At 32.8% G+C, this 16,967-nt stretch overlaps 1 protein-coding gene across 5 annotated transcripts in view; it reads right to left on the bottom strand.

The window, feature by feature from the left end:
* The window catches only part of PDS5A (PDS5 cohesin associated factor A), a 133,383-nt gene that overhangs the window by 72,172 nt on the left and 44,244 nt on the right, over window positions 1-16,967 (bottom strand). For 4 of the 5 annotated variants that reach the window (XM_063107950.1, XM_063107951.1, XM_063107947.1 and 1 more), the window contains exons 3-9: window positions 16,198-16,401; window positions 15,066-15,152; window positions 14,400-14,497; window positions 9,624-9,750; window positions 7,472-7,552; window positions 5,033-5,173; window positions 506-621 (exon numbers count right to left, since the gene is read on the bottom strand). In XM_063107950.1, coding sequence (XP_062964020.1) covers window positions 506-621; window positions 5,033-5,173; window positions 7,472-7,552; window positions 9,624-9,750; window positions 14,400-14,497; window positions 15,066-15,152; window positions 16,198-16,401 — 854 coding nt within the window. The remainder of the gene's footprint in view (window positions 1-505; window positions 622-5,032; window positions 5,174-7,471; window positions 7,553-9,623; window positions 9,751-14,399; window positions 14,498-15,065; window positions 15,153-16,197; window positions 16,402-16,967) is intronic. The other variant, XM_063107949.1, reaches the window with a different exon arrangement.

Consider the following 16,967-nt stretch of genomic DNA (forward strand, 5'->3'; position numbering starts at 1 on the left):
AATTCAATCATTCTAATTTCTTAAGAAACATTAAAAACTACCTGAGCTACAAGCAATAACATTTTCCATTTTAAAATCATACAATTATACCAAATTAGTCAAAAACACTTCATACAATTAGATAAGCTACAGACCCAAAAGGGGAGTACTAGTAAATGAGTAAGTTGGTGGACTGACAAATGGCATGGATTCTTAAACTTGGACTAGTATGTCTAAAGTTACATGATTTCTTTAAAAATCTTAAGACTTAGAATATTCTGATGTCTATTTTTCTAATGACATTATTTTAGCCAAAAAGGAAAAAAAGATTAAAAAGTGTTACATGGGTAAATAAGTTTTCTTTATAAAAAATTTGCCCTTCAACATGTTCTCCAAGAAAGACTGCAACACAAATGCCAATGAAACCAACACATGTCAATTAAAATTTTGATGCGTGTAGTTTTATCAAATGCACCCTACCGAGTAGCCTACAAATTACAAGACTCAGAATTGTATGTTCTCTTACCGTCCAAGAAAACATTGCCAAAGAGGACGATTTTGTGTTGCCAAATCAGAATCTTTAGAGCCAAACAATTTAGCTAGAAGTCGAACAACAGCTAATCGCTCTTCTCCATCATTGCTCTTAGAAGAGAAAAAGAAAATAAATGAAGCCTGAGTTTTATTTATCATATTACAGAAAATAACATGAGACACTCCCAAGAAGATACAATTTCATATTTCTGCTTATAATAGTGAGAACTTAAAAAAATTGTACGTTCTCATTTACTACGCAGAAATTGATTTGATTCTATGTTAGATCATCTGATTTTTGCTCTTATTTCACGCCTTCCTAACAGCTAATGTATGCCTACTTCACTGCGTATTTGCAATCTACACAGAGGTAATAAACAGAGGTGATAAACTGTTTATAAATAAGAAGATACATCATTCAATTCTAACATAATTTAAGAGACTTAGAAAAAATTCTATGAAAGACAAAGCTGCAAATAATTCCCACCCTAATAATTAGGAAGAAATCTATCCTGTAATTTAAGCTCCAACATAAACACACGTCAATTAAGATTTTGATATACAAAATTTTAGTCAAAAATCCCCTGCTGACTGGGAAACATGACACTGAAGAATGTCATGATTCAGGGAAACTCATTTTAACAGCAAAGTAAGAATCTTAGGATCTAAAAGGTCAGGAGAACTGAACATTATAAAAAGGCAAAACTTAGTTGTTTTTTGTTAAGGGCCTCCTATTTTTTTATCCTGAAACCAATAGATGCTACGAAAATTCTGTTCCAGTTTCACTAGTGATGCTGTGTTTTAATATAAATTATTTGAAACCATATGGTATGTGAAACTTCTTTTTAAAAATCACAAAGTCATTAGGACAACAAATGCAATACCTAAAACAACTGCTAATTTATTTAGGTGTTCAAATACAATGTATGTCTAAAGCAATACCAGATAGCCAATAAACAAATATTTGTGGAAAAAGACAGAAGTTAAAAGAGAAAAATAAAGACAATGGATATATTTTCCTTCTGAATGTCTTAACTCTCAAGAATAGGGGTTTTGTGGATAAAACAGGTAGTTATCAAATAAGATATAAAAATGAAAATTATATCAAGCTTTTATACTTATAATTATGAATTACAAAAATGATTTTCTTTGACAAAGTTTTTCTTACACAAAGTGACAACAATGCAAAGTAATACCACTTTTCATTTTTTTTTTTTTTAACAGAGATATGAACTCTTGACCTTGGTGTTATCAGCACCACGTTTTAACCAAGTGGGCTAACCAGCCAACCTTTTAATAAGTCCAATTTACTAGCTAACATGATTTATTGATTGATTGATTGATTGACTGATTGACCAGTAAGGGGATCGCAACCCTCAGCATGGTGTGGTCCGCACCACGCTCAGCCAGCGAGTGCACTGGCTGTCCCTATATAGGATCCTAACCCATGGGCCTCGGCGCTACCAGCGCTGCACTCTCCCGAGTGAGCCACAGGGCCGGCCCAAACATGCCTTATTGTTTAAAGAAAAATTAATCTATTCCTTAAATCTCAAACACCAGAATAAGTGGAGATTTTATTCTACTTACAAGTGACTATTTTAGTATATCAGTAATTATTTCAAATGATGTGACATTTCACATCTATAAACTACTGAAATAAAACTAAGTGAAAACTCACCCTGCTGTCTTTTTGAAATTTAAAATATATTCCATGAGTGAAATTGGAATGATTATAGTGATAGTAAATTCTTTTGGTGCAAAAATCATTTGGTGTCTCTGATGCACAGCTGTATTATTAATCCATGCCAAAGTAAACATTATTTCATGAAGATATTACATAATACACTGTTTGAATCACATACACAAATACATATTTTAATAATTGAGAGAGTAAAAATGAGAAATTCTGCATTAACAATTTACCAATGACTTTCTAAAAGAAATTCAATAAAGCCACCCTAGTATTTATTTCTGTGCAATCATAGCCATAAAAGGTAACTAACTATACTATTGTTTCAAATTACAAAATAACTGACAATTTTCTGTGAAAATATAATTTTTACCCAACTAAAATGAGACAAATATGACTGTTCTATATATTTTTAAACATGAGAATAAGTATAAATCCCTCTCTGCCATTAAAAAAAAAAAAAAAAATCCTAAATGAAAATGTGGCAACTTCCTGATAACAATAGCCAAGGCTGCTAAGTAGCACAACTCCAGGGTGCCCCTTAAATATATGAAAATAGTACTCTGTGGACCTATGTATATGGTAGCATGGTAGGGACTAAACTCAAAGAAATTGTTATTTGAAGCATTTTCTCAAAAATTTTTATTGCTTTCACAGTACTACAACCAAGGACTCTGAACTATAAGATTGTGGTTATATGATTCAGCAATATGACTGTAGAAAATGATCACAGCCATACAAACTACATAGGCTATCTTCTTATCACACACTGGTGACTCAAAAAAGGGGCACCCTAATTAAATATAATACCTAAACTAATTTAAATCTCAGTTTCTTCATTTGGAGAAAGAAAACTAATATCGGTTCTAATAATAAAACTAACCCTAGCAATAAGAAACAAATAAGAACAAGGCACCTGTTGTAGGACAATAAACAAAATATTCCATTACTATTATTTAGATACACTATTAATTAGTTCAGTACAAAGTTTTAAAAAGCTTCAATTTATCTAAGAACATAGGAAAACATAAACTTCAATGGCCTTTTGTTAGATATATCATCTTAAAAGAGACCTCACAGTAATAAACAGCATGACTACGGTGTTAAATTTTTTTTCTGAAAAGTCATTTAGAAATCTTCGAAAAAAATTCATGTTCATGTAGCTTCAGACCATGGTTATGAAATCAAATTGTATCAATGAAGAAGAGTAGGTAAAAAATAAAGAAGTAATTGGGACTGGGATAAACTGAAAAACTAGCCATTTTGTTGTCATTTAAGAAATAAGGGTCCAATGTTGCCGGATTTTTTCTGTTTTTCTTACAAAAGAAAACACATACATATGGACTTTTAAACAAAATTTCCTGGGCCGGCCCGTGGCTCACTCGGGAGAGTGCGGTGCTGATAACACCAAGGCCCCAGGTTCGGATCCCATATACGGATGGCCGGTTCGCTCACTGGCTGAGCGTGGTGCTGACAACACCAAGTCAAGGGTTAAGATCCCCTTACCGGTCATCTTTAAAAAAAAAAAAAAAAAAAAAAAAAAATTTCCTGATTTTTAAATTTATTTATCCATTCACTGTTAGCAACTAAAAGTAGAAAAATCTCAGCATGAAATTTTAAAATTATACTTAAGAAAATCTGTTTTGGGGCTGCATTCAGCTTATTAGCAAACACTCCTTTAGATTAAAGAACCTAAGGAGGAATGAGGGCATAAATAGCCACTACAGCTTAGCTTCCCTCAGTTTACATGAAGTCCATAAATGGAAATCTGAAAGTTCAGTTCCCAATCCCTTCCTACATCCTATCATGGCAGTTTTGCTTAAGCGTTAAAGAGGCTTGACATTACATATTCAGACTATGAATAGACTGGAAGAAAATATTTTAATGCCTTACACCTAGAAATTATTTAGTATGGAAATATCTTTAGGCTCCTGCTAATATAAACTCATGAATAGTAAAAGAAATATCCTATATAACATTTTCCTCACAACCAGAGTTTCTCATAAGAAACTGATTAGTATGATGTCCTCTGTACTATAAATAGCAAATACCTATAATAAAGAAACTATGGATAATTCTTAATTATACATAAAAATCGTAAAGTCTGAAAACCTGAATTCTAATCCCAAATCTGTGTTACACAGTTAAAAACTGTGTAACTGGGCAAAATATTACATCTTGAGTTTTTCTTCTCAAAGAAATCAAAACTGTAATGTTACATAGCTTAGTTTGATTTAAGGATCAAATAAGATATTGGATACAAAAAGTCTCTCAAAAAGTACAGAATATTAGGTAAATATAAGATGTTATCTTCTGTACTTTGCTAGGATAGTGGATTGAGTGTCAGGTTTTTCATATTTTTTCAGGAACTATGAATTTGTTGCTTAGTTGGCTAAAAAGATACAATTCCAAGTCATACATTAAACCTTCTGTCCTGGATCTGTACCATGAAAGGGTCAGAAAGTTGTAATCGAGACCCTTTGATGAATTTTACATCTTTTGATATTCTAAAACATAACTTTTGGTAATGAATACCATTTAATACCAACATGTATTATAAATTTCTAGGATAATACCATTTTTCACACCTATTACTTGTGTCACTGTGTTTAGACCAGTAGATATTTAACAACTAGGCATGTTACAATTTTGCAATGTAAATTCTTTTTCACCCAGATGAGAGGTAATCTGTTTTATTCAAACGATTCAAAAATGTATACCTCAACTAAATAAGAAGATAAACTCATATTTTATTCTTTTAGTTAGAGAAAAACTATGTAATATACATTTTTCCTTTATAGTTTAAAGGGCTGAAAAACTGTTCAATCCTACCTTCAGTTTGAATTCAAGCTGTGGCATGACAGATAATAATAAATGAGGATCTATAGCAAAAAGTTCCTGAATCAGATCAAATACGTGTTCTGACAAATCGCTTACTGATGATCTTCCCAGCACCAGGACTTGATTGAAAAACTACAGGAGACATTAAAAACAAAAACAAAATATCCATTTCATTTGAACAGTTTAATTTTCTTTTTTTTTTTTTTTTTTTTGTCGTTTTTTCGTGACCGGCACTCAGCCAGTGAGTGCACTGGTCAGTCCTATATAGGATCCGAACCCGCGGCGGGAGTGTCGCCGCGCTCCCAGCGCAGCACTCTACCAAGTGCGCCACGGGCTCGGCCCAACAGTTTAATTTTCTATAAACATGTGTTAAAAATATGTAATATTAAATTTTCTATGAACATGTGTTAAAATATATAACATACATAATCAGGCATTACATATACAACTGAAGGGGGTTTAAATTACTAATATATGACAGGACAGTCATCCAAACAGCAGAAAAAAATAAGCCTTCAAATAATGAATGCTACAGGGAGAAAAATGAAAAAAGAACTGGGTTGCTGGCTGTGTTTCAAATAAGGGTGACATTTCTAGGAATTTTAATTTTCATCAAAAGAAAACACTTTAGATGGTTTGTGTAGTTTATTACAGAGACCTTGACATAGTAATTTCCTTGTAGCAGAGAAAAACGTTAAAGTCTTAATCTTAATGTTACTTAAAAATTAATCTGATTAAGTTTCCCATGAGCTTAGTAATAAAGACTATTTAAAGACGGAGGATGAATTTTTTTGGTTTAGTTTGTTTTTTTTTAATTTCCAGAGAAAGTCAAATACATTTTGACTCAGAGGCAAAAAGATGGAAAAGCTGATGATACAAAAAAGATAACTGATAATTGAAAAGAATGCTGAGGTCCAGCCTGTGGCTCACTCGGGAGAGTGCAGTGCTGATATCACCAAGGCCACAGGTTCGGATCCCTATATAAGGATGGCCGGTTAGCTCACTGAGTGAGCATGGTGCTGACAACACCAAGTCAAGGGTTAAGATCCCCTTATCGGTCATCTTTAAGAAAAAAAAAGAATGCTGAAGAGTATATAGTACCAAGAGCACAAATTAAAAAATACCATCACTGCTCTTCCCCCGTACACATTTAGAAGACAGTATTAAATTGAATAATGTTAAAGAGGCAGTTGTATGCAATGATACAAGCATATGTTTCTGTCATGTCTAAATACATAATATTTAATTAAATATTTAAATGATAAAATTATATATTTATAATAAAATAAATGATATATTTCTTTGGAAAAGCAACATAAATTAAGAATTTGAAAATATTCAACCTTGGAAAGAATGTGGATGATAGTTTTAACAAAATACACACACACATGTGCACCCATAAATAAGCACAGAACACTATTTCTGGAAGGATATATGAAAACCTATTAGTGATGGTTATTTCTGAGACTTGACCATAGAGTGTTTATTCAAGGTTGGAGAGAGACACTTTTCATTATACTCGTGCACTATTTGAAAAAATTTCTTTTACTTTTTAAAATATTAATTTAGTAATAATACTAAAATAATACCGTTTAAATTAATAAATCTTCATTTGCGTTTTAATCTGTGGAAAATAATTCAATGATAGATAAATGCTACATTCACAAAGATGATTAGTAAAGAAAAACACTGAAAAAAACCTAAATGCAAAGCAATAGAGAAATGGGGATATATCAGTTGAAAGAAACATTTATAGTCATCCATATTATACATAGAAAAATAATGCCAAAATATGAGAATATATATATATGAAGACAATACAAATATTTACATAGAGTATGTGAAAAAATAGGTATGAATGTGAGCAAATGTGCAACAAAATTAATTGCTATATTAAGGTAGGGGAGTTACAAATATTTCCTCTTTTCAAAATAATTGATTTATTGGTTAAAAAAATAAGAACAGAACTAACTTCTATTCAATAAAAATTTTTTTAAAAAGTATTTTATTACTATACAACTACTATTCAAGATAGAAAATGAGAAGGGTTTCAGGAGGATGACCTAGAAGACATAAAAAGGAAAGCAGACACATAAAAAGACACAGAGACCCAAAGATACAGATGGAGGGAGAAAGTGAAAGATAACATATCTGGGAGATAAAATAAACATAAATACAAATGCAGAAGATGGGGTGGGAGCTATAGACAAGTTTCCATAAAGTAACATCCATCATTTGTGCCATTTTGTCAATAAAGTTTATGAAGTTAAGTTGAATTTCCTTAACTTTGGTCACATTCTTTTATATTTGCTTTGAGTAGATTAAATTGTTTATAGGATAAATAAACCACTATGTGAGAGGTTCTAGTAAATTAGTACAATGGAATGAGAATTACACAATTATGAAATAAATATAGACAAAAATACATACATTGGCAATGCATGCCTCAATAGTCTGGACTGTCCTTTTCAATAGAACTTTTGCAAGGTCGAAGGACTGTTTATTTAAGTTCTGAAAAACAATAAAAGATGCCAAATTACAAATGAATTAGTGAATTTATGAGATTGCACCATTAGAACACTGTAGTCCTCAAATCTACTAACAGATGACGCAAAAAATATAACTGAATTCCATTCAAGACTTTTTTTGACCGGTAAGGGGATCGCAACCCTTGGCAAGGTGCTGTCTGCACCATGCTCAGCCAGTGAGCGAACTGGCCAACCCTATACAGGATCCGAACCTGTGGCCTTGGCACTATCAGCGCCACACTCTCCCGAGTGAGCCATGGGGCTGGCCCTTCCATTCAAGATTTTACCCAATATCCTCTAATCAAGTGGTCTTAAATGCAGAAGTTGCAAATTGAACTCAGTTATGAATAAAAAACTAAAATGCATTAGATAGCCAAAAGCACAATCCTATATTAACTTTTACTAAACTGAAAATGGACCTAAAGCTTTTTGGTTTTGTTTATTGACCAATGTGAACTGGAAACTATACCCAGCCATGTAAACAAACATACAAACAGATCCTTATCCAACCCACCATGCTCAGTATTTCACTGTTTAATCAATGTGCGTTTTGGAAAAGAGTAGATCTGAAAAGTATTCTATATTAAAAGGGTTCTTCATCAACTATATTTTTAAAATGCTGAATACTAGGCTCCCTCTTCAAGAATCCTAACACATGGTAATAAATTAAAGGATCTGAGAAAGACTGTAGAGAAGACACATTTAATTTTCTAAAACTTATTGAAAAAGGAATTATTGTTTTGAAGAATACCTATCAACATCTTTATACTTTGATGTTGTGGACCAGACTGAGATATATTCACCATCATCTTACAACTCTCCCCAAAAGAGGGTAGGAAACCCTATACTCTAGGCCAATGGTCAGCAAACTTTATATAGAGGGCCCTATGGTAAATATATTAGGTTCTATGGGTCCTACAGTCACTACTGCAACCACACAACTCTGCTGTTGTAACATGAAAGCAACCATAAACAAAACGAAAGTGAATGAGCATGGCTGTGTTCCAATGAAACTTTACTTACAAAAATAAGCAATAGTTAGACTTGATCTACAAGCTGTAGCTTCCTGACCTGTGTCTAGACTTTTAGTCCATTGGCAAAAGGATAGATTAGCTTAAAGTTAACATTTCTATTTCTTAAAAGGATATATTTCCCACTCACAAAAACACTATCTAGCTAGAATATAAATACCAAACATGCTGTCTATTCCTCTCAAAGTTTTCCTCTTATTCTGCCTGAGATCTATTCCCCTTAGCCATACTCTCAAAATTTTTTATCAGCTATAGATTCACTTGAATTAAAGGGATGCAAATAATATTTAGAGTCAAGATAATAGTTTAAAATTAATCACATCTTTTTGTGAATAAGTGTAATTAGACACACTGTTCATCTAACATCTAATGATAGGTTACTGAACCATTAGAGGAAAAGAGCAGGAGGGCAAATATCAACATTGGGGTAGGCTTGAGTAGAGCCTAGTGGTGGATCCTGTGGGGAGCCAAGTCCTTCAGTTTCTTAGGAGGACCTGGTGGAGAGAAATAGAAAAAGGAAACGGGGAGGAATGATACAGCTCTGAATCATCCTTTTCCCCTTAACACTAACCAAATAGTTCCTGCTTCTGCCCAAATTTTTTCCAGAAAGTGTGTAAGAAAAAGGTACAATATGGGTTCTGAAAAGAAATACAAACTCCTATATTCCACATCTATGTTACAAGGGAAAAAATACACTTCTTTTCCAAACAAAACCAACAAAAAAGACAACATCCTAACCCCTTTAAATTCCCACATTAATTTTGAGTGGTGAATACAAAACATTTGTAGTTTCCAAAACACAGTTCACACTTAACTGAATGAAAATCTTATAAGTATGTTAATCAATACATCTTGTAAAAATAACAGCTACAAGACTGATATGTGTTCCTCTATTTTATTTGGGGCTTGAGTGTGTAGCAGGATCAATTATGTGGGATTGCAAATGGTCATAAAACAATTATTCATTCTATGTGTAGCACTACCTTTAAATATTAACCTTTAATGTCTTCATACTTTACAGACCTTATGTGCAGGAATGAGGTTAATAAGAATGGAGTCCAATAATTCTTGAGTAACTCCATCACCTTCCATGATGATAGAACTCATCAAGTCTAGCATGTGCATTTGTACCTTCTTATTGTGGCTATTGCTAAAAAAAAAAAGAAGAAGAAGAAAAGAAAAAAATTCAGCAGGCATACAAAAAGAAAATTAAAGTTCCCAGTTTAAAACAATACCATATGTAAAACAACTGTAACAGTGGCAAACAAATTACGGCTGCTCTATTTACTTTCTCTCTCTGTTGACTATTACAGCAGCTATAAGGTACTGTTGTGAAGTATTTTACAAAAACAAAGACCACCCTAATTTCTAATAAAGTACATTCTCTTTAATTCACATGGAGGGAAAAAAAGACCTTTAAAATGAATTCAATCTCTTCATTAACAGGATTCCAAGAGTGAGTTAAATAAATTCAGCCTAACAAAAATGTCAACTTTAAAGAAAGGACACTTTTGTTTACCTGTGCCAGATTTTAAAAGGTGATAAAATTTTAAGCAAGGGAACCAAAAAAAAAAAAGTGTGAGATAATGAAAGCAGACAGTGTTTCAACCTTATTTCCCCCCCTCAGATCTTAATAAATTCCTCAAAATAAAATGAAAAATATTTAAACTCCCGAAAAAGCCTAAGCCAACACAAGTAATTCTTCCTATATCTTTACCACTAGAGATATTTTAATTCACCAATACTGAAAATCAAAAGTTTGATCTAAGATGCTTACTAGAACTTATAACTGGAAGGTTCTGAAAATGTCATCCTGGTATATCTCAATGAATTTCTAACAGACAAATGAGAAAGCAGTAAGTTATAAAAAGTAAGGCCAAGAATCAATTTTAGTCCTGCTTTCTTAAACTGTGCAGAGTCAACTGCAGGCCTCCTCGATATTATCTTAAAACACTAGCTACCAAACAGTTATACAACTGGTAGAATATCTAGGCTTTGTTCCTTCTGACTGCATCTTAACTAAAGGTGTGACCTGTCCATTTTCACATTTATCAGAATATACATGCAAAGACAAAACTATGATTTATAGTTATTCTATTATAAATACAAAGGGAAGTTTAACCTAAGACTAAAGTAAAATTTAATATCATTTGTGTATCTTTCACCCCTAACTTTAAAAAAATTAACTTGAAATAATGAATAATAGAACTGGTAGGTATTTAGTAGTAAAGCACAAAGATAAAAATTAAAAAGTTGGTAAAAAAAAAAAAATTGTCACATCGCTAGACACAGTTTCTAGAACTTTTAGAAAGCCATCCCTTTTGCATGCCCTCTCCCAAATATCTTGTTTACTTTACCAAAGGCCAGGATTATTAGTTCTACATGTGTGTGTGGGCAGGGGGGATGGGTAGTGAGTGGGTAGGAGAAAAACAGATATTTTCAGCCTGATGCAAAAACAAAACAAAACAAAACAAAAACCCACCAAGATCCTGAGAATTTGGCTCTCAGATCCATATTTACTTGAATGTAGGAAAGGAGCAGGCAGAAGTCAGACAAAAAGAGACAAAAATTATTTCCCCAAATTCCACCAATCTAAATCAATAAGCTCAAAACTTTCGCTTCCTGACAAGATACAATAACAAGAACAAGATTTACCCTCATACCTGAAACAACTAAAAAGCCAGACAAAAATATATGAAACAATAGTTCTCAGATATTGCACATCATGCACATATTTCTGAGAGGGAGAAAACAAATGAGGTGGACCCTACAATTTTCCCAGCCTACCGCCTGGTAAGTTTCCCGGCTGTCATACAGAAAGGGATATCCTGGCAGAGCCTAATAGTTCCTCAGAGTCTAAGGAGACTAGAGTTTGCAGGGCAGAATACCAGAGGGAATAGAGCTGCTTAAAGAGCAAGCTTGCAGACCCTTGAGTACTTAGTGATCAGCAAACACACGTGAGAAAATTCCCTGACTATGGGAAAAGAACCACTTGAAAGGAGCAGAGGGAATAATCTCTGGAACTCACAAGAGCATTTTGTTAAGTAATCAGAAGGGTATAAAGTGATAAAAGCTCAATGGGCCCTAAGCACAGGAAAACTCCACCATTGTGATCTGATACACCACAATCAAACTGCCTAAAACAAATAATAAAGAGAAAATCTTAAAAAGCAGCTAGAAGAAAAAAAGATACATCATCTACAGAGGAACAAAGATTAAAAGTGACAAAAATATCTCAGAAACAATGCAAGCCAGAAAAAGATGGAGCAACATCTTTAAAAGTACTGAAAGGAGATGGGGGGAAAAGCCTATCAACCCATAACTCTGTATCCTGTGAAAATAACCTTCAAAACTGAAAGTGAAATAGACACCCCAAAGTGAGAAGAATTCCATTACCAGCAGACCTGCACTAAAACAAATGTTTAAAGGAAGTCCTTCAGACTGAAGGAAAATGACACCAGACAGAACTCTGCGTGAGTGCAAAGGAATAAAGAATACCAGATATGGTAAATGTGTCACCAAATACAAATCAGGCTGGCGGGTTAGCTCAGTTGGTTAGAGCACGGTGTTGATGACACTAAGGTCCAGGGTTTGATCCCTGTTCCAGCTGGCCACAAAAATAAATAAATTAATTAAATAAACAAGTCAATAAGCTCCTCTTTTAAAATGGAAGTCTTTTTAAAATTCATATATCACTGTAAATTATTTTAATTAATTAGTTCAACAATAAACTTAGTCTTCATATTCAGGAAATAAAAATATTAACAGGATCAAAGAAAAATGTAAGTATGGGCCAGCCCGTGGCTCACTTGGGAGAGTGTGGTGCTGATAACACCAAGGCCACGGGTTTGGATCCCTATATAGGGGTGGCCAGTTAGCTCACTTGGGAGAGTGTGGTGCTGAGAACAGCAAGTCAAGGGTTAAGATCCCCTTACTGGTAATCTTTTTTAAAAAAAAAGAAAGAAAAGTGTAAGTAAATATAGGTAATTTTGAGAGGAAAAAAATTATAATTGCAGAGTGGTAAGGCAGATTTAAGTGCATAGTTAAGGTCACAAAAGGGGCAAAATGATGACAACTTCAGGACTTTTTAAAAACAAATTTTTTTGGTAACTATCATTTTAAAAGAAACGGCTGCAAAAATGTAGTAGATGCACATAATGACCACAGACCGTTCCCATCTCTATATGCATATCCCTTTACAATGCTGCTCCTCCCATTAAGATATGGAGTCTATTTAACCAACCCTTGAATCTGGGTTTGTCTATGTGTCTTGCTTGTTCAATGAAACATAAGTAAACATGAAGCTAGCAAAGGCTTAAAAAGTGCTTGTACAGTGAGGCTTGCCCTTTTTTGCTACTTTTGAAACCTGGTCAGCATATGAAGAGGTCTGGGCTAGCCTTCTGGATGATGAGAGACACATGACCCAGTTGTCCTAGTACCTCAGCCAACCACCAGATTTTCTGCCAACTGACTGCAAACATAGGAGTCCACCCAGACAGAAACAACTGAGAAGCATAATCACAGGCTAAATAAAATGATGGTTATTTTAAACTGTCAAGTTTTAGATTGTTTTGTTATGCATAAAAGCTGACTAATACAAAGGTAAGGTTTATATATTCTACCATTTACTTTATTTCTTTTTTCTCAATTGGCTTTATTGCGATTCCATAATCAGGTAACACTTTATTCCATAAAATGGAATAAGTATTCCCTCTATCATTTACTTTAAGGGACTACTGATAGTCAAATGCCACAGCAACTGTTCTTACATGCAGTCTTTCTATAAGTTTCTATATCTAGACCAAGCTGGTCTGGTTCTTTCCTGTTTATTTCAAGTTAACATCTAATCCTACCATTCTAAGGAAAAGGAAAACATGATATAGTATTCATAAAAACCTACAGAAAACTCTACAAATATGCTGTCTAATATGCAAGCCATTCATCATCTGGCTATTGAACATGTGAGATATGGATAGAGCCACATGTTGAAATGATCACACTTTTGGATATAGTGAGATAAATGAAATACATTATTAGAAGGAATTTCACCTGGTTTTTTTTATTCTTCCTAATGTGGCTACTAGAAAATTTAAAATTTATGTGAGATATATTATGTCTGTATATAATGTAATGCTCTAGAACGCATCTCACAGTAATGCTGGGTTTACTATGCAAAAAATAAACCAAAAAATTGAACTGAAATCTGAGTTTGGGCCCTGCTGTCCAGCAATTTATCCTTGGGCAAGGCACCACACTCCATCTCTCTGCATTAGTTTCTCTATTTCTATAAAGAAAGCTGATTTAGGTAATGTTTACGAATTTTTTTCTGGCTCTAAAATGAGAAGATATCAAAGTCAGTGTGCTTAAGGACTCAGCTATTATGCCTCCCAGCACTAATGGTACATATAATACTCATCATTTCTATGTCATAATTTAGTACTTCATTGTATAAGGTACTATACTATTTGCTTTACAATTATATGTTGTTGCCTCTATCGGATAATAAATTTCTTCAAAACAAGAGCTCTGCTTTATACTTCTCTTCTGTCCCCATAGTCCTGTGACTGGGGCACTGAGAGTCAATCAATAAACTGATACCATAATTAAAAATGGTAGTATAATGGCAAAGGCAGCTTTCAGATGGCAGAATTTTTGTTTGTTTTCCTCTTCATGTGAAGTCTTCTAAGGAATACAATTCCTTATAACTCTAAAATACTTTGTGTACGTGTAGAGTACGTAACACTTCAATATACAGAGCAAGAAAACGAGACAAACAGAAATGCTTAAAAAATAACTTACTTGATCACCGAGAAGAGAGTCCTAAAAAGTTGAATAAAAATTTCATTGCAATCTTCCAATTCAAAGCAGATGTTATATGATTTAACCCAAGCTAGATTCTTAAATAAATAAATAAAAATAATTATTTAATTACAAATATACAGAATAGTTCCGTGCAAAACTCAGCAAAATTTAATTTTTAGTATTAGAAATCTGTATTCCAGCCTATAAAGATCCAACATATAAAATTACAAGTATTACATTTGTTATGTTCTCTCACCTTTAAAAAGACATATATACCCAATAGCATCAATTTTCCCAAATTGAAAAATACTAAATATTCAGAGGTTGGTAGACATATATACACACAAAATTTAAGGAGCAGTGAAATTAATTAATTTTTAGATAAGAAAAAATTGAAAATAAAAGCTATAGTTTCAAATAACCTACTTTTTTTTGGTGGAATATACTTAATCTTTTCAGAATATAAGGAAGAATAAAAAGACTAGATTTTGAAAGGTAAAGGACATTTTCCTTTTATATATTTGATATATTTTTTACATATTTTAATAAGAGAGCTTTGTATAAAACAAAAAAAAAGACTCATTTTTACATTACAAAATTACTACAAGGAGTATGCTACCCTGTGAAATAATGTGATATTTATTAAAGTTATTTTTTTTTTACCTCTAATAAATAAAAGTATCTATTAAACTGCGGACTCTTTGTATCCTCCAAACCTTTTAATTGTCTGGTAATAAACAAAAATATGTCCTGTTAAAAAAAAAAAAAAATTAATTTAGACACAAATACTTTTGTTTCATAACACTCTAAGAGTTCATATATATATATAAACTGTTACAAACTACAATAAAAAAATTCTCCTTTAGTTGAATGCCTTGGGACTGGCCTAGTCCATTATTCAAAATAATTGGAAAAGATCAAATCATATAAAAGTATATCCTCCAGAAGCAAAAATAAAGATTGTTACTTCCATAATTCTTTAAATCCTTCTCATTCTAGAAGAATCACAGGTTCTATATCTTATCACCATTTCTTCCACTTTAGTGTTTCCATTTCACTTACTATCTTCACCTTGTATCATGGCAAACAACTATCTTCATTTTCAGGACCTGGATATGAGTTTTTCCACTACTATTTCCTACATGTAAATAGTAATTTTCAACACCTAGTTTTGAATTTGATGTGTGACTATAAAGTTGTGTGGAATAAACGCAGACTGATCCAAGGGTTGTACCTTCCATGATGATAGTGCTCCATTTCTTAATAAGCTTTCTTTAGAAGTTCTTGATATGGTAAAAAATGATTTTTGACTCTTTTGAAGAAAGCAGTGCAAAGCATTAAAATTTGCCAATAATAAAATTATACAATATATGAAATCAGCTCAAGAGATCAATTTAAAATAAGAGTTCCTCAAACATTTTTAACAAAGGCAGAACCACCAAGATGACCATATAGTTTTGCATATAACTTGTAGGGGAAATAGTCATTTGAATGTGTAAATTCTGGTATACTATTGTTTTAAAAAGTATCATCAATCCACTATCTATCCTTTGAACATAACCATCTGGGCTTTGTGAAAAATTAGCCAGAAGGTTAGATATGAACAGACAGGCTAGTTTTAAACCACACTTCTCAATAACTCAAAAATATACCAGTCATTTTTGCAGATAATAATTAACTGAATAATTAGTATTGCAACTTATGATATAATCTTAAGATGATAAGAATAATATAAAATCTATGTTCATACAGGTAAACAATAAAAATAAAACGATTTTGTAAAGAATATATTTACCTTAAGTTTATCATGGGAAGTATATGGAGCTTCTGGGGCATAGATTCGGAAGATGTCAGCCAAACAACATGCTACAAGGAGACGCACATCTTTATTGGGGTTCCTGAGGAAGAATTCAGATGCAAGATGCAAGGCTAAAGGGAGATACTGCTGTTTTTCATCTTCTGAGTCCTGATCCATATCCATAAAAGTTTTTACTACCATCTGTAAAAATGTATTTAGAAATCAGTGGAAAATGTATTTTTTTAAAAAAAATCATCTCTGTTACAACACAAACTAGCAATCAGTTACTACTAGAAGGTTCACAATCAAATTTTTATAAATCTTCATTTAAAAATTTGGGAAAAGATTACACATGAAATGGCTAGTCTAAAAGAAATTTATAAACAAATATCAACTTTTGGATTACTCATAGACACATTATCTGCCTCAGCGCCAGATTTATGAAGAACTTAAGACTCTCAACATTATACAATTCAATCGATTTTCATTTCCTTTTCCCAATTCCTCCCTTTTCTCATTATTCATTTTATATGTAGTCCAGGTAAAAAGTTTTTGGCTCCATAAGCACAACCAAATTAATTTAGTATTTGACAGCATCACTGATTATGCTTCTTTTCTATTATCAAAGCTGCCTTGTTTAGGCTCTCCTTAAACCGCTATTTCATTTCACACTTTAGGGGCTGTCTGGTTAGCTCAATTGGTTAGAGCACTGCCATGTAACACCAAGGTCAAGGGTTCAGATCCTCATACTGGCCAGCTGTCAAAAG

The sequence above is a fragment of the Cynocephalus volans genome, chromosome 9, assembly GCF_027409185.1.
Source record: "Cynocephalus volans isolate mCynVol1 chromosome 9, mCynVol1.pri, whole genome shotgun sequence".
NCBI classification, from domain to species: domain Eukaryota; kingdom Metazoa; phylum Chordata; class Mammalia; order Dermoptera; family Cynocephalidae; genus Cynocephalus; species Cynocephalus volans.